Here is a 22,266-nt window from a genome sequence, read left to right on the forward strand (position 1 = left end):
AGTAAGTTTATATTTCTTAAAATTAAAAACAAAAATTTTTTGACCCCACCGCCAGGCATGCGGGATCTTAGTTCTCAAACCAGGGATAAAATTTATATCCTCTGAAGTGGCTGGCTGCGCAGTTTTAACCACTGGACCGCTAACGAAGTCCTAAGCTTACATTTTTAATTTAAAAAAAGCCCTTAAAGCTCTAGAAGAGTCTCTCCTATCACTCTTCGATAGTCAAAGTAAGCTAGCTAGACCGCTTGGGCTTTTCCCAACAGAGCCCCTAGCGAGCCATCGCCTCCCACGCTCACCATCAGCCCGCCTCTGTTCTCTAACCGCGTCTTCAGCCCCACCTGGACCTCCGCCTCCACCCCGGCCCCGGCCCGGCCCCCGCCCCGCCCCGCCCCGCCCCCGGCCCGGCCCTGCCCCCGCCCCCGGCCCCGGCGCCCGGCCCCCGCCCCGCTCCGCCCCCGCCCCCGCCCCGCTCCGCCCCCGCCCCCCGGCCCCGGCGCGGCCCCCGACCCCGGCCCCGGCCCGGCCCCCGCCCCGGCCCCGCCCCGCCCCGCCCCCGGCCCAGGCGCGGTCCCCGCCCCGCCCCCGGCCCGCCCCGCCTCCGGCTCGCCCCCGCCCCACCCCCGGCCCCCGGCCCCCGCCCCGCTCCGCCCCCGCCCCCGCCCCGCTCCGCCCCGCCCCCGGCCCCGGCGCGGCCCCCGCCCCGCCCCCGGCCCGCCCCGCCTCCGGCTCGCCCCCGCCCCGCCCCGGCCCCGCCCCGCCCCCGGCCCGGCCCTGCCCCCGCCCCCGGCCCCGGCCCCCGGCCCCCGCCCCGCTCCGCCCCCGCCCCCGGCCCCCGCCCCCGGCCCCGGCCCGGCCCACCTCCTTTCTCAGTCCGTTTCCTCAGCAGTTGTTCTCTCCCTACCCCTCAGCGCGGCGCAGTGGAAAAGGCCTGCTCTGGGCCTCTCTAGCCCTCTGGAGGACTTGCCGTCTGTTTCTGGAGGCTTCCGGCGGCAGTAGGCGGGCCTGACGTGAAGAGCCGCGCCGAGGGGGCTGCTCAGTAAGCGCGGATTTAGCTCGGGTGTTTTGGCAATGGGGCTGCAGGAGTTGTGCAGACTCATGTCGAGGTGAGTAAGCGAGCGGCTAAGGACAGCCTCGTCAGTTGCGCTTGCCGGGATGAAAAAGGTTGGGAGTGGGGACCGTCTGGCCTTGAAGTTTCTCGTCGCCTTTGGAGACGGCAGCTCTCAGACCCGACTCGCGCGGATCATCCCTCTATCCACCTCCTCCGAGTGTCGCCTTACTCCTTCTAGCACCATCCTCTCAGCATCGCCTTCGTTTTCTGCCTCTCTGACTCTTAGGCAGCCTTGACCTCCGTTCCTTTCCTTCTTTAGTTGAGTAAGTTTGGGGGACACGCAGAGTTTCAACTTGGAGGAATTTTGTGGCATTTTTGGTGCTGGTAACAAACATTCGTGCTTTGCTAGGTGTCTTTGTGCTCGTGGTGTGACTATTGTCACATGATTCCAGCGTTGGTATAGGTGCTGAAACTTTGAGCCGTGTGTTGCGCACACACAGCTTGCCTTGGGGAATATGTGTGCAAACGTTTAACTTTTGAAAGTGCTGCTCAATGCCGCTTGAGCTCAGCTGAGAAAATCTGGTAGCTATCACTGTAGGCAGGCAGTTAGGCTGCAGCAGTCCTGAGACCGTTTGCCTGCCCCACCATGCGTTAAAAGGTAGCAGATGGGACCACTTGAAGGGAGAACCATTAATTTGCCTGAAGGCTGAAATTTCTGGGGTTTTAAACCTTGGCTTTTGCCTTGGGGAAAAGAGATGGAAGTGGTTTTTTGATTTAAGGATAGTTGAAATGGCAACCCACTCCAGTATCCTTGCCTTGAAAATTCCATGGATGAGGGGCCTGGGGGCCTATAGTCCATGGAGTCGCAAAGAGTCGGATACGACTGAGCGGCTTCACTTCACTTTTAGGGCTTCAGAGGGGGCTTCCAGGCGGCGCTAATGGTCAGAAACCCACCTGCTTGTGCAGGAGACAGAAGAGACCACGGGTTCAATACCTGGGTGGGGAAGAACTCCTGGAGGAGGAAATGGCAACCCACTCCAGTGTTCTTGCCTGGAGAATCCCATGGACAGAGAAGACTGGCGGGTTGTAGTCCATAGGGTCGCAAAGAGTCGGACACGACTAAAGCGACTTCGCATGCACAGCTTTAGAGCGATGTGTCTTAACATTGTATCCGTGGGCCTGGGGCTTCCCATGTGCCGCTATTGGTAAAGAACCCGCCTGCCAGTGCAGGAGACATAAGAGAAGTGAGTTTGATCCCTGGGTCTGGAAGATACTCTGGAGGAGAGGATGGCAACCCACTCCAGTATTCTTGCCTGGAGAATCTCATGGGCAGAGGAGCCTGATGGGCTTATAGTCCGCAAGGTAGCAAAAAGTTGGACACGACTGAAGGGACAGCATGAATGCACGCTGAGGACCTGGTGTTCAGTATTTGTGGTTATTTTTAAAAAAAATTATTTACTTGTTTATTTTTATATCTTGAAATTAGTTGTCCCTGTGGCTTTAACTAGCTCACAGAGAGACTTGGCAGATATAAAGAAAATAATCACTGCTGCTGCTTTTTTGAAGCTGTGAACAAATACCAGATTGTTTGAGAAACAAATTGGGAAGGCATATTTGTTAACAAAATTAAATGACTTGGGAAAGACTTTGTTATTCCCAGAGTTCAGGTTGGCTTTGTTCCTCCCAGTATTGCCAGGTGCACTAATTAGGCAAATCCTGGATCCGTTTGGGGGTTTTGCTCAGAGATGCATTTTCCAGGGGTAGGTCTGGTGTGGGTATTACCCTAGCAAAGCAGAGAATGGAGGCCAGTATCATCCAGTCTATCACAATGTAGTCTACAAATATACTAAGTAACAGGGTGCCACAGTTTTCTGAGAGGAAGTAGGGTCTCTGTGCTGTGGTTGACATTGTTGTCCAGTCCTTGAAGTCCGGCTACCCTTGGCTTTTCCTAGTCTTGCTTTCCTAGTACCACTGTCCACTATTTATCTTGCCCTGGTGCCGATACAGCCCTTGGAATTTGTCGTCATTATTCCCCAATAAAGTACCTCTCTCTGAAGATAACTCTCAGGTTTGTATGACTAACCCTAATGTATCCTGAGCTCCAGTACTATTCACAAACACCTGAATGTCTTCTTTGCACCTCAAATGTACATTTGGACGTAACTGCAACCCTTGTTCCACCTCTGCACTTTCAACTTCTTAGTGCTGTCCATCCTTTTAGATTCCGAAAGTTATCTAACTTCTCCCACATGCTCAATCCTTATCTCTTCCTGCTCATATGAATTTGAACCCTCTTCTCATGTTCATTTTGTGGAAACTTGATTTATCTCTTGTTGTTCAGTCACCAAGCTGTGTCCAGCTTTTTGTGACCCCATGGACTGCAGCTCTTCAGACTTCACTGTCCTTCACCATCTCCCCGAGTTTACTCAAACTCATATCCATTGAGTTGGTGATGCCATCCAACCATCTAATCCTCTGTTGTCTCCTTTTCCTCCTGCCTTCAGTCTTTCCCAGCATCAGGATCTTTTCCAGTGAGTCAGCTCTTGAATCAAAGTATAGGAGTCTCAGCTTCAGCATCAGTCCTTCCAGTAAATATTCAGGACTGATTTCCTTGAGGGTGGACTGGTTTGATCTTGCAGTCCAAGGGACTCTCAAGAGTCTTCTCCAGTACTACAAATCAAAAGCATCAATTCTTTGGCACTCAGCCTTCTTTATGATACAACTCACATCCATATGTGACTGCTGATTTATCTCTTATCTCTTTGCAAGTTGAATAGTTTCTGCACATGGCTGTTGTGTTAATCTTGTGAAAGTTTACTTCAGTGCCATCCATTTCTCTGCTCAGAAGCTTTTAGAGGTGTCCTCTTAGCTATGGCGACCTCCTTCAAAAGATCCCGTGCATGTACTGTTACATTCACTGTCCCCAACCCTGCAGCAGGCCGCTACCACCGACCCACGCCTCCGCTGGAGACTCCTGGACACTCTCGGGCAAGTCTGGGTCAGTCTCATGTGGGGTCACTGCCCCTTTCTTCTGGGTCCTGGTGCACGAAAGATTCTGTTCGTGCCCTCCAACAGTCTTTTTCCCAGTCCTGTGTAAGTTCTGGCGGCTCTATGGTGGGGTTAATGGCAAGAGTAAACGTTGACATTTTAGAAATCAGTGAACTAAAATGGACTGGAATGGGTGTATTTAACTCAGATGACCATTATATCTACTACTGTGGGCAAGAATCCCTTAGAAGAAATGGAGTAGCCATCATGGTCAACAAAAGAGTCGAAATGCAGTGCTTGGATGCAGTCTCAAAAACGACAGAATGATCTCTGTTCGTTTCCAAGGCAAACCATTCAATATCACGATAATCCAAGTCTATGCCCCAACCAGTAATGCTGAAGAGGCTGAAGTTGAATGGTTCTATGAAGACCTACAAGACCTTTTAGAACTAACACTCCCAAAAGATGTCCTTTTCATTATAGGGGACTGGAATGCAAAAGTAGGAAGTCAAGAAACACCTGGAGTAACAGGCAAATTTGGCCTTGGAGTACAGAATGAAGCAGGGCAAAGGGTAGTAGAGTTTTGCCAAGAAAATGCACTGGTCATAGCAAACACCCTCTTCCAACAGCACAAGAGAAGACTCTACACATGGACATCTCTAGATGGTCAGTACTGAAATCAGATTGATTATATTCTTTGCAGCCAAAGATGGAGGAGCTCTATACAGTCAGCAAAAACAAGACGAGGAGCTGACTGTGGCTCAGATCATGAACTCTTTATTGCAAAATTCAGACTTAAATTGAAGAAAATAGGGAAAACCACTAGACCTAAATCAAATCCCTTATGATTATACAGTGGAAGTGAGAAATGGATTTGAGGGATTAGATCTGGTAGACAGAGTGCCTGATGAAACACGGATGGAGGTTCGTGACATTGTACAGGAGACAGGGATCAAGAACATCCTCAAGAAAAAGAAATGCAAAAAAAGCAAAATGGCTGTCTGAGGAGGCCTTACAAATAGCCGTGAAAAGAAGAGAAGTAAAAAGCAAAAGAGAAAAGGAAAGATACCCATTTGAATGCAGAGTTCCAAAGAATAGCGAGGAGAGATAAGAAAGCCTTTCTCAGAGATCAGTGCAAAGAAGTAGATGAAAACAATAGAATGGGAAAGACTAACAATCTCTTCATGAAAATTAGGGATATCCAGCGAACATTTCATGCAAAGATAGGCTCAATAAAGGACAGAAATGGTATGGACCTAACAGAAGCAGAAGATATTGAGAAGAGGTGGCAAGAATACACAGAAGAACTAAAGAAAAAAAGATCTTCACAACCCAGATAATCATGATGGTATGATCACTCACTTAGAGCCAGACATCCTGGAATGTGAAGTCAAGTGGGCCTTAGGAAGCATCACTATGAACAAAGCTAGTGGAGGTGATGGCATTCCAGTTGAGCTGTTTCAAATCCTGAAAGATGATGCTGTGAAAGTGCTGCACTCAATATGCCAGCAAATTTGGAAAAGTCAACAGTGGCCACGGGACTGGAAAGGGTCAGTTTTCATTCTAATCCCAAGGAAAGGCAATGCCAAAGAATGCTCAAACTACTGCACAAGTGCACCCATCTCACACAGTAGTAAAGTAATGCTCAAAATTCTCCAAGCCAGAGTTCAACAGGACGTGAACCGTGAACTTCCAGATGTTCAAGCTGGATTTAGAAAAGGCAGAGGAACCAGAGATCAAACTGCCAACATCTGTTGGATTATCGAAAAAGCAAGAGAGTTCCAGAAAAATATCTACTTCTGCTTTATTGATTATGCCAAAGCCTTTAACTGTGTGTATCACCACAAACTGGAAAATTCTTTAAGAGATAGAAATACCAGACCTCCTGACCTGCCTCCTGAGAAATCCGTATGCAGGTCAGGAAGCAACAGTTAGAACTGGACATGGAACAAAAGACTAGTTCCAAATAGGAAAAAGAGTACGTCAAGGCTGTATATTGTCACCCTGCTCATTTAACTTATATGCAGAGTATATCATGCGAAATACCAGGCTGCATGAAGCACAAGCTGGAATCAAGATTGCTGGGAGAATTATCAATAACCTCAGATATGCTAATCACACCACTGTTATGGTAGAAAGTGAAGAACAAAGAGCCCTTTGATGAAAGGGAAAGAGAAGGGTGAAAAAGTTGGCTTAAAACTCAACATTCAGAAAATGAAGATCATGGCATCTGGTCCCATTACTTCATGGCAAATAGATGGGGAAACAGTGGAAACAGTGACAGACTTTATTTTTTTGGGCCTCCAAAATCACTGCAGATGGTGACTGCAGGCATGAAATTAAAAGATGCTTGCTCCTTGGAAGAAAAGCTATGGCCGACCTAGACAGTATATAAAAAAGGAGAGACATTACTTTGCCAACAAAGGTCTGTCTAGTCAAAGCTGTGGTTTTTCCAGTAGTCATGTATGGATGTGAGAGTTGGGCTATAGAAAAAACCTGAGTGCTGAAGAATTGATGCTTTTGAACTGTGGTGTTGGAGAAGACTCTTGACAGTCCCTTGGACTGCAACCAGTCCAATCTAAAAGAAATCAGTCCTGAATATTCATTGGAAGGACTGATGCTGAAGCTGAAACTTCAATACTTTGACTACCTGATGGGAAGAACTGACTCATTGGAAAAGACCCTGATGCTGGGAAAGATTGAAGGTGGGAGGAGAAGGGGATGACAGGAGATGAGATGGTTGGATGGCATCACTGTCTCAATGGACATGAGTTTGAGTAAACTCTGGGAGTTGGTGATGGGCGTGGAGGCCTGGTGTGCTACAGCCCATGTGGTTGCAAAGAGTCGGACGTGACTGAGCAACTGAACTGAGCTTAGCTATGGAATTAAAGAAAAACTTCCCAGCCTCGGTTTCCACAGTTTGGCCCCAGTTTACCTCATGAATTCAGTGATACTTACTGTTCTGTTAACAGCTCCTGGGAGGTAGTATTCTAGGCACTTCTCTTATCCTGTGGCCAAACTAGACTACTTGTTCTTATTGTTCTTACTTCAGGTCCTTGAAATCCAGGGGGATCAGATGAAAAACAGATATTTAAACAGAAGTAATATTTATCAGCTCTGATAAGTGTCTTAAAGGAAAAGAAAACCAGGTTTAGGAGGAAGTGGGAGATCAGGGAGCCTCTTGAAAGAGATTGATCTCTTTTAAGTTGTTAGTAACACTCATTCCCTTTATCTCCTCTGTGGTTTGCTGAACGGTCTTCTTTTGGTTTGCTTCTTGGTCTACTTCTCTTTACTTCTATGTAGTTGTTTCTGAAGACTCAATACTTGATTCAATTTTGTTTTTCCTGTGCTGAAAGTGAGAGTGTTAGTCACTCAGTCATGTCGGACTCCTGGAGTTTGCTCAAACTCATGTCTATCGAGTTGGTGATGCCATCCAACCATCTCATCCTCTGTCGTCCCCTTCTCCTCCTGCCCTCAATCTTTCCCAGCATCAGGGAGATAACTTTTCCAGTGAGTCAGCTTTTTGAATCAGGTGGCCAAAGTATTGGAGCTTCAACATCAGTCCTTCCAATGAAGGAAGGACCCCATGGACTATAGCTCCTTTCTGTTCAAAGAATCACAAACTCATATGCAGATGCTCAGATGGGAGCATTGAGTGGTGCTGGCTGGTGGCAGCAGTGGGGATGAGCAAGGAACTGGTGAGCAATCGAGGGGGCTTCCCTGGTGGCTCAGTAGTAAGGAATCTGCCTGCCAGTGCAGGAGACTTGGGTTCGATCCTGGGTTGGGAAGATCCCCTGGAGAAAGAAATGACAGTCCACTCCAGTATTCTTGCCTGGGAAATCTCTTGGACAGAGGAGCCTGGTGGGCTACAGTCCATGGGGCTGCAAAAAGTCAGACGTGACTTAGCGACTGAACAACAAGTGAGCAATAAAGAGCCCTCTGTCTCAAGGAGGCAGCTTTTCCACCTTGGGCATTGTTTCCATTGTGAAACTTAGGCCCAGTGTTTCCATAACTATTAATATTTCTGGAAAGACTGGAAAACTCCATTTTAAGTGAAATCTCTTGATGATTTTTAAAATCTTCATCATTTTAAAATCCTGCTAACCATACAACACGTTTGTCGGCACAGGCAGCCTTCAGGCCACAGTTGTCAGCTGCAACTTTCTAATTTATTCCCCATAGAGAACTGAGAGGTTTGTATGCCTCAGTGATTGTTTATGCATGTGACTTGTTGACAAGTCTTTAGCTAACTTTTCTTTCAAACTCCAGTCTCTTCTCCACTCGCTGTTGAATATTTTTACTTATACCATTACAAATTCAAGAAATTAAAAATGGAATTCATATTTCATTCTACAAACTAGCTAGTTTCCTTTCCAACCTTTTCAGTACCTATTTCTCCTGATTCTCCTGGCTTGAAATCTTGGGGTCATTTTGGCATAATTCTTTTTCTTTTCCATTGAGTTTTTACTTGATAATAACTCCATAAATCATGCTTTTGTTTCCACAATTGCTTTTCATCAGTTCATGTCTGAATTACTTGGCCTTGGACTTGATCTTCTATTCTATTCATATTCTACTTTGCCTATTTCTGCTGTAATAATCTTCATTAAGCACTATTTTTATTATATCGTCATCTTAAACAGGTTCACTGAAAGTTAATTTTGTAAGCCCGTGTGTGTGTGTGTGTTTGATAATCAAAAATTCCCTAGATGGTAAGGTTCTCATTCTTCTTAGTTGTTTTTAACCTTAGCATGTATCAGGATTACCTGGAGGGTTTGTTAAACATAGATTTCTGAGCCTTACTGCACAGTGTCTGATTCAGTAGGTGTGGATGGGGTCAAGTATTTGCATTTCTACATGTTCCCAGGTAAGCTGATGATGTAGGCCCAGAGACCACTTTTGGAACAACTGCTGCTAGCAGCAGAGTTGACCATCATGTGAAGGAAGTAAGCCTTATAAAGTGAATTAGTAAATTAGCAGTAGCTGGGATGTGCATGCCTCTTCCCTTCCTCCAGATGGCACTCTGGGAGCCAATAGGAAGGAATATGAATATCATAAATTCAGAATTACTTGGGAGACTCTGAACATGCAGATACATTTTTGAGTTATAAAAGTTAATACCAGTTTAAAAATAATAATTGAGTATAAATTGGAATATATAGAAGTAATAGATTGTATAGAATCTGGCAGGGAACTTAGTTGTACTTAAGTTTGTTTTCTATTTGCTTTATAGTAATTGGTGCAGAGATTTTTTGACCTGTAAGTGTGATACATAGTGGTTTGAACTGATGTTTTATAGTTTTATATTAACTTTCTTCAAATGAAATAAAATTTTTTTGAGCTTCATTGATTTATTCACCTTTTCCCCTTTAGTGTGGACTTGAATATTCGCTTCTGGAATGGTGGAACAAATTTGGGGTAGTTTCTTTAAAAATTTTTTTTAAATTGGAATATAGTTGCTTTACAATGTTGTGTTAGTTTCTGCTATACAGCGAAGTACATCATTTATACATACATATATATCTACTCTTTTTTAGATTTCCTTCCCATGTAGGTCACCACAGATCATTGAGTAGAGTTACCTGTTCTAAACAGTAGGTTCTCATTAATTATCTATTTTATATATAGTAGTATATATGTCAGTCCCAGTCTCTGAATTTGTCCCCCTATCTCTGCTGTAACCGTAATGTTCTTGCATCTGTGACTCTATTTCTGTTTTGTCAATAAGTTCATCACAGTTATTCTGGGGGACTTCCCTGTGGTCTAGTGGCTAAGACTCCTGTGTTCCCAATCAAACCTAGGATCAAACTCCTGGGTTTGATCCCTAATCAGGAAACTAGCTCCCACATGCCTCAACTAAGAACTGGCACAGCCAAATAAATATTAAAAAAAATAAAAATAAAAAGGAGTTCAGTGTTATTCTGGATCTAAAGAAATTAGCACTTAACTTTTTTGATAATTTTTCTTTCTGGAAGTTTTTGAGTTAAGTTGAAATAAATTTTAGAAATGATGCTTTAGGGTAAGTATAATTCAGATTTTAAAAGTCTGTATGAAATTTATTTTAGCAATGCTCATAAATAAGCTAGAATGTGTCACTTAAGATTAATTTTTATTAAGTATTGATTTTAATGATAACTTGTCTGCACTTTGGAATCATATTGGAGGAGCTTCAAGCAAAATACATGCCCTATTTTATTATGTTAGGACACACAATATGTCTGTATCCTTCCATAGTTTTCAGAATGTCCTATGCTTGGGATCACAATATATAGCCTTTTCAGATTGACTGCTTTTGCTTCAGTTCAGTTCAGTTCAGTTCAGTCGCTCAGTCTTGTCTGACTCTTTGCGACCCTATGAATTGCAGCACGCCAGGCCTCCCTGTCCATCACCAACTCCCGGAGTTCACTCAGATTCACATCCATCAAGTCAGTGATGCCATCCAGCCATCTCATCCTCTGTCGTCCCCTTCTCCTCCTCCCCACAATCCCTCCCAGCATCAGAGTCTTTTCCAATGAGTCAACTCTTCGCATGAGGTGGCCAAAGTACTGGAGTTTCAGCTTTAGCACCATTCCTTCCAAAGAACTCCCAGGGTTGATCTCCTTTAGAATGGACTGGTTGGATCTCCTTGCAGTCCAAGGGACTCTCAAGAGTCTTCTCCAACACCACACTTCAAAAGCATCAATTCTTCGCAGTGTGCTTTTAAGGTTCCTCTCTGTTTTTTTTTTTCCCCCCAATGGAGTAGTGTTTCTTTTTATTGCTGAGTAGTATTTCATTGTATATATATGCCATAGTTTGTTTATCCATTCAGCTATTGAGGAACCTCTTGGTTACACCCACATTTTGGCTAATATGAATAAAGCTATCATCAACATTTACGTGTAGGTGGACATAAGTTTTCAGCTTATTTGGATAAATACCAAGGAGTGCAATAGCTGGGTCATATGATAAGAGTATGTTTAGTTTTTAAAGAAACTACCAAAATTTCTTTGAAAGTAGCTGTATTGTTTTGTGTTCATACCACAAGGAATGAATTAAACTTAAAAAAAATTTTTTTTGTTCTAGTAACTGTTCAAAGAAACTAAAGCAAACAAAAGGGAATGTAGTATTTATATACTGAAACATGACTATCCACGTTACTGTGTTCATTGTATTCTACATTTGTTTCAGGTTTAATTCATATAAAAGGACTAATATCATACTGCAGCATTTGGTAAGTTTGGATTTTGTTTTTCTGGCATTATTAGACTATGATGGGAAATTTAAAATGTCATTGTTAGGGAAGTAGAGAAATACTGGCAGATTTTGTTGACCATGGTACACTGTGATTTCCAATTTTATAGTATCAAATTTGACACATATAACTGGTAGGAATTGGCATAAGGTTATAGGTAAGAGGTCAAGTCAGAATGCTTAGGTTTAAATAATGAATCTGCTACTTAATCTTGGGCAGATTACTTGCTGTCTCTCAGCCTCCTTTATTGATATTTTAAAAAGGGGGATATTAGTATTCACCTTAGAGTGCTTATGAATAATAAATAATTCATTTAAAAATCTAATATAGTGCTTGGCATATAATGGTCATTTAATACATGTTACTACTACTATTGTACTAATAGTACCCTTCCAGAGCTTAGATGGTCTTAGTTTATCAAGTTGTTAGGAAGAAATGCTTTTTATTCATTTTTGTATATCTCCACTATCGACTGAATCTGTCCCCCCAAATTCATATGTTGAAATCTAATTGCCAGTGTGTTGATATTTGTTTTTTTTAATTACATTTTTATTTTTACTTTATTTTACTTTACAATACTGTATTGGTTTTGCCATACATTGACATGAATCCACCACGGGTGTACATGTGATCCCAAACATGAACCCCCCTTCCACCTCCCTCCCCACAACATCCCTCTGGGTCATCCCCGTGCACCAGCCCCAAGCATGCTGTATCCTGCATTGGACATAGACTGGCGATTCGATTCTTACATGATAGTATACATGTTTCAATGCCATTCTCCCAAATCATCCCACCCGCTCCCTCTCCCTCTGAGTCCAAAAGTCCGCTATACACATCTGTGTCTTTTTTGCTGTCTTGCATACAGGGTCATCATTGCCATCTTTCTAAATTCCATATATATGTGTTAGTATACTGTATTGGTGTTTTTCTTTCTGGCTTACTTCACTCTGTATTATCGGCTCCAGTTTCATCCATCTCATCAGAACTGATTCAAATGTATTCTTTTTAATGGCTGAGTAATACTCGATTGTGTATATGTACCACAGGTTTCTTATCCATTCATCTGCTGATGGACATCTAGGTTGTTTCCATGTCCTGGCTATTATAAACAGTGCTGCGATGAACATTGGGGTACATGTGTCTCTTTCAATTCTGGTTTCCTTGGTGTGTATGCCCAGCAGTGGGATTGCTGGGTCATAAGGTAGTTCTGTTTGCAATTTTTTAAGGAATCTCCACACTGTTCTCCATAGTGGCTGTACTAGTTTGCATTCCCACCAACTGTGTAGGAGGGTTCCCTTTTCTCCACACCCTCTCCAGCATTTATTGCTTGCAGATTTTTGGATCGCAGCCATTCTGACTGGTGTGAAGTGGTACCTCATTGTGGTTTTGACCTGCATTTCTCTAATAATGAGTGATGTTGAGCATCTTTTCATGTGTTTGTTAGCCATCCATATGTCTTCTTTGGAGAAATGTCTATTTAGATCTTTGGCCCATTTTTTGATAGGGTCATTTATTTTTCTGGCATTGAGTTGCATAAGTTGCTTGTATATTTTTGAGATTAGTTGTTTGTCAGTTGTTTCATTTGCTATTATTTTCTCCCATTCAGAAGGCTGTCTTTTCACCTTGCTTATATTTTCCTTTGTTGTGCAGAAGCTGTTAATTTTAATTAGATCCCATTTGTTTATTTTTGCTTTTATTTCCAGAATTCTGGGAGGTGGATCATAGAGGATCCTGCTGTGATTTATGTCGGAGAGTGTTTTGCCTATGTTCTCCTCTAGGAGTTTTAAAGTTTCTGGTCTTATGTTTAGATCTTTAATCCATTTTGAGTTTATTTCATGTGCGGTGTTAGAAAATGATCTAGTTTCATTCTTTTACAAGTGGTTGACCAGTTTTCCCAGCACCACTTGTTAAAGAGATTGTCTTTACTCCATTGTATATTCTTGCCTCCTTTGTCAAAGATAAGGTGTCCATATGTGTGTGGATTTATTTCTGGGCTTTCTGTTTTGTTCCATTGATCTATATTTCTGTCTTTGTGCCAGTACCATACTGTCTTGATGACTGTGGCTTTGTAGTAGAGCCTGAAGTCAGGCAAGTTGATTCCTCCAGTTCCATTCTTCTTTCTCAAGATTGCTTTGGCTGTTCGAGGTTTTTTGTATTTCCATACAAATCTTGAAATTATTTGTTCTAGTTCTGTGAAAAATACTGCTGGTAGATTGATAGGGATTGCATTGAATTTGTAAATTGCTTTGGGTAGTATACTCATTTTCACTATATTGATTATTCTGATCCACGAACATGGTATATTTCTCCATCTATTACTGTCCTCTGTGAATTCTTTCATCAGTGTTTTATAGTTTTCTATATATAGGTCTTTAGTTTCTTTAGGTAGATATATTCCTAAGTATTTTATTCTTTTCATTGCAATGGTGAATGGAATTGTTTCCTTAATTTCTTTTTCTAACTTTCTCATTATTAGTGTATAGGAATGCAAGGGATTTCTGTGTGTTGATTTTATATCTTGCAACTTTACTATATTCATTGATTAGCTCTAGTAATTTTCTGGTGAAGTCTTTAGGGTTTTCTATGTAGAGGATCATGTCATCTGCAAACAATGAGAGTTTTACTTCTTCTTTTCCAATTTGGATTCCTTTTTATTTCTTTTTCTGCTTTGATTGCTGGGGCCAAAACTTCCAGAACTATGTTGAATAGTAGCGGTGAAAGTGGGCACCCTTGTCTTATTCCTGACTTTAGGGGAAATGCTTTCAATTTTTCACCATTGAGGATAATGTTTGCTGTGGGTTTGTCATGTATAGCTTTTATTATGTTGAGGTATGTTCCTTGTATTCCTGCTTTCTGGAGAGTTTTTATCATAAATGGATGTTGAATTTTGTCAAAGGCCTTCTCTGCATCTATTGAGATAATCATATGGCTTTTATTTTTCAATTTGTTAATGTGGTGAATTACATTGATTGATTTGTGGATATTGAAGAATCCTTGCATCCCTGGGATAAAGCCCACTTGGTCATGGTGTATGATCTTTTTAATGTGTTGTTGAATTCTGATTGCTAGAATTTTATTGAGAATTTCTGCATCTATGTTCATCAGTGATATTGGCCTGTAGTTTTCCTTTTTTGTAGTATCTTTGTCAGGTTTTGGTATTAGGGTGATGGTGGCCTCATAGAATAAGTTTGGAAGTTTACCTTCCTCTGCAATTTTCTGGAAGAGTTTGAGTAGGATAGGTGTTAGCTCTTCTCGAAATTTTTGGTAGAATTCAGCTGTGAAGCCATCTGGACCTGGGCTTTTGTTTGCTGGAAGATTTCTGATTACAGTTTCAATTTCCGTGCTTGTGATGGGTCTGTTAAGATTTTCTATTTCTTCCTGGTTCAGTTTTGGAATATTGTACTTTTCTAAGAATTTGTCCATTTCTTCCACATTGTTCATTTTATTGGCATTTAGTTGCTGATAGTAGTCTGTTATGATCCTTTGTATTTCTGTGTTGTCTGTTGTGATCTCTCCATTTTCATTTCTAATTTTATTGATTTGATTTTTCTCTCTTTGCTTCTTGATGAGTCTGGCTAATGGTTTGTCAATTTTATTTATCCTTTCAAAGAACCAGCTTTTGGCTTTGTTGATTTTTGCTATGGTCTCTTTTGTTTCTTTTGCATTTATTTCTGCCCTAATTTTTAAGATTTCTTTCCTTCTACTAACTCTGGGGTCTCCAATTCTTCCTTTTCTAGTTGCTTTAGGTGTAGAGTTAGGTTATTTATTTGACTTTTTTCTTGTTTCTTGAGGTATGCCTGTAGTGCTATGAGCTTTCCTCTTAGCACTGCTTTTATAGTGTCCCACAGGTTTTGGGTTGTTGTGTTTTCATTTTCATTAGTTTCTATGCATATTTTGATTTCTTTTTTGATTTCTTCTGTGATTTGTTGGTTATTCAGAAGTGTGTTGTTCAACCTCCGTATGTTGGAATTTTTAATAGTTTTTCTTCTGTAATTGAGATCTAATCTTAATGCATTATGGTCAGAAAAGATGGTTGGAATGATTTCGATTTTTTTAAATTTATCAAGGTTAGATTTATGGCCCAGGATGTGATCTATCCTGGAGAAGGTTCCGTGAGCACTTGAGAAAAAGGTGAAATTCATTGTTTTGGGGTGAAATGTCCTATAGATATCAATTAGGTCTAACTGGTCCATTGTATCGTTTAAAGTTTGTGTTTCCTTGTTAATTTTCTGTTTAGTTGATCTGTCCATAGGTGTGAGTGGGGTATTAAAGTCTCCCACTATTATTGTGTTATTGTTAATTTCCCCTTTCATACTTGTTAGCATTTGTCTTACATATTGTGGTGCTCCTATATTGGGTGCATATATATTTATAATTGTTATATCTTCTTCTTGGATTGATCCTTTGATCATTATGTAGTGGCCTTCTTTATCTCTTTTCACAGCCTTTGTTTTAAAGTCTATTTTATCAGATAGAGTATTGCCACTCCTGCTTTCTTTTGGTCTCTATTTGTGTGGAATATCTTTTTCCAGCCCTTCACTTTCAGTCTGTATGCGTCCCTTGTTTTGAGGTGGGTCTCTTGTAAGCAGCATATAGAGGGGTCTTGTTTTTGTTTCCATTCAGCCAATCTTTGTCTTTTGGTTGGGGCATTCAACCCATTTACGTTTAAGGTAATTATTGTTAAGTATGAGCCCATTACCATTTACTTTATTGTTTTGGCTTCAGGTTTATACACCCTTTTTGTGTTTCCTGTCTAGAGAATATCTTTTAGCATTTGTTGGAGAGCTGGTTTGGCGGTGCTGAATTCTCTCAGCTTTTGCTTGTCTGTAAAGCTTTTGATTTCTCCTTCATATTTGAATGAGATCCTTGCTGGGTACAGTAATATGGGCTGTAGGTTATTTTCTTTCATCACTTTAAGTATGTCTTGCCATTCTCTCCTGGCCTGAAGAGTTTCTGTTGAAAGATCAGCTGTTATCCTTATGGGAATCCCCTTGTGTGTTATTTGTTGTTTTTCCCTTGCTGCTTTTAATATTTGTTCTTTGTGTTTGATCTTTGTTAATTTGATTAATATGTGTCTTGGGGTGTTTCGCCTTGGGTTTATCCTATTTGGAACTCTGTGTGTTTTTTGGACTTGGGTGATTATTTCCTTCCCCATTTTAGGGAGTTTTTCAACTATTATCTTCTTAAGGATTTTCTCATGGTCTTTCTTTTTGTCTTCTTCTTCTGGGACTCCTATAACAGTGTGTTGATATTTGGAGATGGGGCCTTTAAGAGGTGATTAGGTCAGGAAGGCAGAGCCCTCATGAGTGAATCAGTACCTTTATAAAGGAAACACCAGAGAGCTCCCTCCCCTCTTCTGCCTTCCGAGGAAGGATGCAGTGAGAAGACAGCCATCGATGTATGAACTGGGGAGTGAGACCTCACCAGACACTGAATCTGCAGGCGTCTTGATCTTGACTTCCCAGCCTCCAGAATTGTGAAAATCAAATGCTGTATAAGCTATGCAGTCTATGGTGTTTTTGTTATAGCAGCCTGAATGGGCTAAGATACCCTCTCATACAACCTGACAAACACCTTGCACATAAAAATGACAAGCCCCTCTGATGTAGCACTTATGGTATGGCAGGTGCTATTCAAAATACTGATACTTATTATTAATAGTTCAGTTGATTCTCATAGTCTTATGGGATAGATACTACCGATCTTTCATCTGTAGTTCTGAAACCTCAAAATCAAACGTTTGTGGATGTTTGTGGTCAGTGCATTTGGTGGCTGTCTTGCTGTTCACGCTGTGATCGCTGAACCCAGGGTATGCAAGGCACATGCTAAGAGACTGGAAGGAGACTCAGGAAGCCACAGGAACTGCAAACACATTTATTCTCTCCCAGCTGGCATGGCAGCCATTACACAGCCTCTCTTCTGGCTGATGCAGCAGTCATAGCAGCAGCCGTAACATAACCAGAACTCAGCTGTGACCTCACATAACATAACCGTGATGTCACTCCAGTATAGCCCCGATAAGCAGCAGCAGCTGGGGCTTTCATGGTGAAGCTCATACAGGTGTACCGCACACACTAGCCTGCCACCAGGTGAGTACCTCGTGATGCGCCTGTGCAGTACCATAAGCAATCTCAGCCGTTACATACCGTGCAAAGTCATTGTCTACAGAACATGAGGTGAGAGGGCCTGACTCATGCCATCTTGTTAATTTCTCCACATTTCACCTCTTCAGGCTATAATCCATGGAGTCGCAAGAGTTGGACATGACTTAGAGACTAAACCACATTCACCCCTTCAGGGTCTCTCACATCACAATCTATCCACAGTCCATCTTCCGTGATGTTCCCTTGACAAGTAATGCTGATCTTTGAATTTACATCTCCCAAAAGCCGTAGCTATAACAACAGTTACATCCCCCAAACATAGAAAATCCAGTGCCGGGTATCACCTGGAACTCATGTTGCAGTCCTTGCCCTCAATGGGGCTAAGGAGAGCCACCCACTGCATGTGGAGTGCCGTTTTCTTCCTTGGCCAAGTCCAGTCCACCATCTGTCCTTGTGAGATTTCAGGAAAGCCTTCACAGGAGCAACTCCATGTCTGCTGGGTTTTTTTTTTTTATTATTATTAAGGATCCACAAACCTCCCCCATAGGCTCCAGGCCCACCCTTCTGGGAGGGGATTTTTTTTTGTGGTATTCATGGACCACCCACATGATTCCAAATGCTTTCACACTGTTCTAAATCTGCAAGAGAATCAGAAGTTAGTAGCACATGACAGGACACAGCCTTTACAGTACGACCTGTATCACAGGACACAGCCTTTATAGTACGACCTGTATCACAGGACACAGCCTTTGCAGTACGATCTGTATCACAGGACACAGCCTTTGCAGTACGATCTGTATCACAGGACACAGCCTTTGCAGTGCACTATTCTACTAAATCTACATCACAGGTCACAGCCTTTACAGTACACTGTTCTACTAAACCTATATCACAGGACACAGCCTTTGCAGTACGATCTGTATCACAGGACATGGCCTTTGCAGTACGATCTACATCACAGGACACAGCCTTTGCAGTACGATCTGTATCACAGGACGCAGCCTTTGCAGTATGATCTGTATCAGAGGACACAGCCTTTGCAGTACGATCTGTATCAGAGGACACAGCCTTTGCAGTACGATCTGTATCACAGGACATGACCTTTGCGGTACACTGTTCTAAATCTATATCACAGGACATAGCCTTTACAGTATGATCTGTATCAGAGGACACAGCCTTTGCAGTACGATCTGTATCACAGGACATGGCCTTTGTGGTACACTGTTCTAAATCTATATCACAGGACACAGCCTTTACAGTACGATCTGTATCAGAGGACACAGCCTTTGCAGTACGATCTGTATCACAGGACATGGCCTTTGTGGTACACTGTTCTAAATCTATATCACAGGACACAGCCTTTACAGTATGATCTGTATCAGAGGACACAGCCTTTGCAGTACGATCTGTATCAGAGGACATAGCCTTTGCAGTACGATCTGTATCAGAGGACATAGCCTTTGCAGTACGATCTGTATCAGAGGACATGGCCTTTGCGGTACACTGTTCTTAATCTGCATCATTTGACTGCCATAGCCATCAGTGTATGCGTTAGGAATGGGAAACTGCTCTGGCTTGCCATAAACAAGGCTGCATTCAGCACCCGTGTCACCCAGGGCCATTACTCTTTGTATACTAGCTAGTGACCAGTGAATTGCAAGTTCTACATGGGGCCTCTAGTCCCTGTTTGGGCTCAGGAGGGTGCCTTGATCTGAGCCCTATTCAAAGTGAAAAAGGGCGTCATCTAAAGGTACATGTTGGGTGCATGTAATCTTCTAACCGAACCACCTATATCTCTTGCTGTGGGTGCTTCCCGAACTTGGTAAACTTCTCCTTCAGTCTCAGTTGCTTCCATAGCTCTCTGGGCTATCAGTTTTATTTCTGTCAGCTCCTGCTACTAGCAGATCAGCCCACATTTGTATTCTCATCACCTGGGTGGGGCTGTTATCGGTTTGGGCCCTCTTCAGGGTCCTCACACTTCTAATCCCCTGTGCCTGTGGCCATCCCTCTATTTCTCCCAAGCTAGCCACCACTGAGGTCACCGCATAGATGGGACGTCCCACATAGGGTACAAGAATAGCAGTCAGGGGTCCAAAGTGGTAGATGGGGCATTGTTCAAAATGGCATCTCGAATGCCACCAGTAAAATGCTCATCATCTAGGCCTCAGCATTTGGGTTAGATATCTACTGCATCATTCCCAGTTCTCTCGCCACTTGGGTCAGCTCAGCATAGGTATGCCTCTTAGAGTATCCAGAGCGCTCCTGCGTTCGACCACATGGTACAGATGGCAGCGTTAATCCATTCCATTAGGGTGTGTGCTTGGTGAGGTGTACCCTGCCTGAGCCACCTAGCCTTCTGTAGCCTTTGTCTCAACGAGGGGTGAGTGGTTATAGATGCCAGCTGTTCTACCTTGTGCCTGGAACACAAGATACCGTCTACCCTGGTGTCCCCGAGTTGCAAAAGCCATCCATACTGCCAAGGGTTCCCTGTGCGTTTGCTGAAACTGCTTACCCAAGTCAACCAGCTTGACCTGAGTATACGGTGGATACCTCATTAACTCAGTCACATTGGAGCCCGCTTGAGGATGCCCCCAGCCTAGGTCACAGACTGCTCATGCTTCCCTTTCTGCCGCACAACGGGCCTCACTGCCAAGTGGAGACCTGCAGTCTCACAGCGTTCATCACCACTGTCACTTACCGCCTCGCTGTCAGAGATGCTGGGTTCCCCGGGGCCACGGGGTTCTTACTGCAATGCCAGCACACTTCTTCCAAGCATCTCTGCATATTGCACACCGGTGTGGCATCATGGAGAGCACTCTCCATATTGGCCTTCAGGGCAGCCAGGAGGATCCACTGTACGGTGCCAGTGGCAGTCCGTGCTGCCTTGTGCAGCGGAGGGGAACTCATTGCCTGTTCACCTTTTCAGTGCTGTCCAGGGAACAGTCTACCACTTCGCGGTCTTCCACTGGAGTCCACACCAAGAGGATCGCAGCCACACAGTACCGCGTGCTATGAGATGGCCACGGTCTTCCTCCATCCAGTGGAGCCTCAGGCTCTTCTCCCTTCTGGGTACCCTGCCGCCTCTTCTTATGTGGAGCCTCAGGCTCCTCTCCCTTCTGGGTACCCTGCTGCCTCTTCTTATGTGGAGCCTCAGGCTCCTCTCCCTGCTGGGTATTCTGCCAACTACACCAGTTTATTGCTCTTCATCCTGTTCCTAACACCAGTTGTCTTGCTGTTCACACTGTCTTCGCTGTTTGCTGAACCCAGGGTAGGCAAGGCATGAGCTAAGAGCCTGGAGGGAGACTCGAGGAGGAACTGCAGACATGTTTATTCTCCCCTGGCCGGCACAGCAGCCACAACACAGCCTCTCTCCTGGCTGATGCAGCAGCCGTAGCAGCCACAACATAACCATAGTGTAACCGTAACAGACTCACATGACTCACATAACATAATCATGACGTTGCTCCAGTTAGCCCCCGTGCAGCAGCAGGCAGGGCTTTCATGGTGAAACTCACACAGCTGTACTGCATACGCTAGCCTGCAACCAAGTGAGTGCCTTGTGACGTGCATGCACAGGGCTATAAGTGATCTCAGCCGTTACATAACCACGTAAAGTCATTGTTTACAGAACATAGGGCGAGAGGGGGTGAGAGCGGCGGGTGAGAGAGCCTGACTGGGGCCATCTTGTTAGTTTCCCCACGGTGGCAAAATATGACTGGAACATACTTTTGAAACTCTTTTTGTCTTTATCCTTTTTAAAAAATATTAATTAATTTATTTTAATTGGAGGCGAATTACTTTACAATATTGTATTAGTTTTGCCATACATTAACATGAATCAGCCATGGGTGTACATGTGTTTCCCATCCTGAACCCCCCCCTCCCACCTCCCTCCCCATCCCATCCCTCTGGGTCATCCCAGTGCACCAGCCCTGAGCGCCCTGTATCCTGCATCAAACCTGGACTGGCGATCCGTTTCACATATGATAATATACATGTTTCAATGCCATTTTCCCAAATCATCCCACCCTCGCCTTCTCCCACAGAGTCCAAAAGACTGTTCTATACATCTGTGTCTCTTTTGCTGTCTCGCATACAGGGTTATCGTTAGCATCTTTCTAAATCCCGTGTACACGCATTAGTATGCTATATTGGTGTTTTTCTTTCTGGCTTACTTCCCTCTGTATAATAGGCTCCGGTTTCGTCCACCTCATTAGAACTGTCTTTATCCTAACTAGTGTAAATATCCATGGTTCGGTGCAGAAGTAGTAAAGCATTTGGTTACAGTGTACTGACCCAGACTCTATGTGATGTGTACTTTTACCTTTCCAAAGTCTAGAAAATTTTCTGAATTTTGAAATGCATCTGGACCCAAGGAGTTTTGATAAACAGACTATGGTCTTATCTCTGTTTACTGGGTCAGCATCAGAGGGAACAAGAGGCTAAGTAGTGTGCCCCAGTGTCCATGCCGCAGAAGTAGGAGGTGGGGTTTGAATCCAGGCTATCTGGCTCCATAACTGCCTACTGCACTCTAGCCTGTGGCAGAGTAGGCACTGAGTTTAACCATTGCAGCGTGTTTCTCCATCCAGCCTAAGTGGAGATGGGCATATGAAAACTGGAGTGTCTTACCCTTGTTTGTTTTAGTCAGCTGATTACACAGAGGCTGAGGAGTTCCCTGGAAAAAGAACTTAGAACAATGTTATTTTTCATATTTAGGTTCATATTTAGATACGCACATAAGTGGAATACCCACTTCCAGTGGTATTCCAAGAATATTCTTGCCTGGAGAATTCCATGGACAGAGGAGTCTGGCAGGCTACAGTCCAGGGGGTTGCAAGAGTCAGACATGACTTAGTGACTAAACCACCACCACAAGTGGAATAGAAAGACAT

General features: G+C 43.5%; 1 protein-coding gene across 3 annotated transcripts in view; it reads left to right on the forward strand.

Annotated features, from left to right (window-relative positions):
• The first annotated feature begins 1,019 nt into the window (after positions 1-1,019).
• HIBCH (3-hydroxyisobutyryl-CoA hydrolase) overlaps positions 1,020-22,266 on the forward strand; it is a 107,269-nt gene continuing 86,022 nt past the window's right edge. For all 3 annotated transcript variants that reach the window (XM_068968730.1, XM_068968732.1, XM_068968731.1), the window contains exons 1-2: positions 1,020-1,103; positions 11,204-11,246. In XM_068968730.1, the coding sequence (XP_068824831.1) occupies positions 1,069-1,103; positions 11,204-11,246 (78 nt within the window). In that variant the 5' untranslated portion in view covers positions 1,020-1,068. The remainder of the gene's footprint in view (positions 1,104-11,203; positions 11,247-22,266) is intronic.

This window comes from Capricornis sumatraensis, chromosome 3 (assembly GCF_032405125.1).
Source record: "Capricornis sumatraensis isolate serow.1 chromosome 3, serow.2, whole genome shotgun sequence".
In the NCBI taxonomy this organism is placed as follows: Eukaryota; Metazoa; Chordata; class Mammalia; order Artiodactyla; family Bovidae; genus Capricornis; species Capricornis sumatraensis.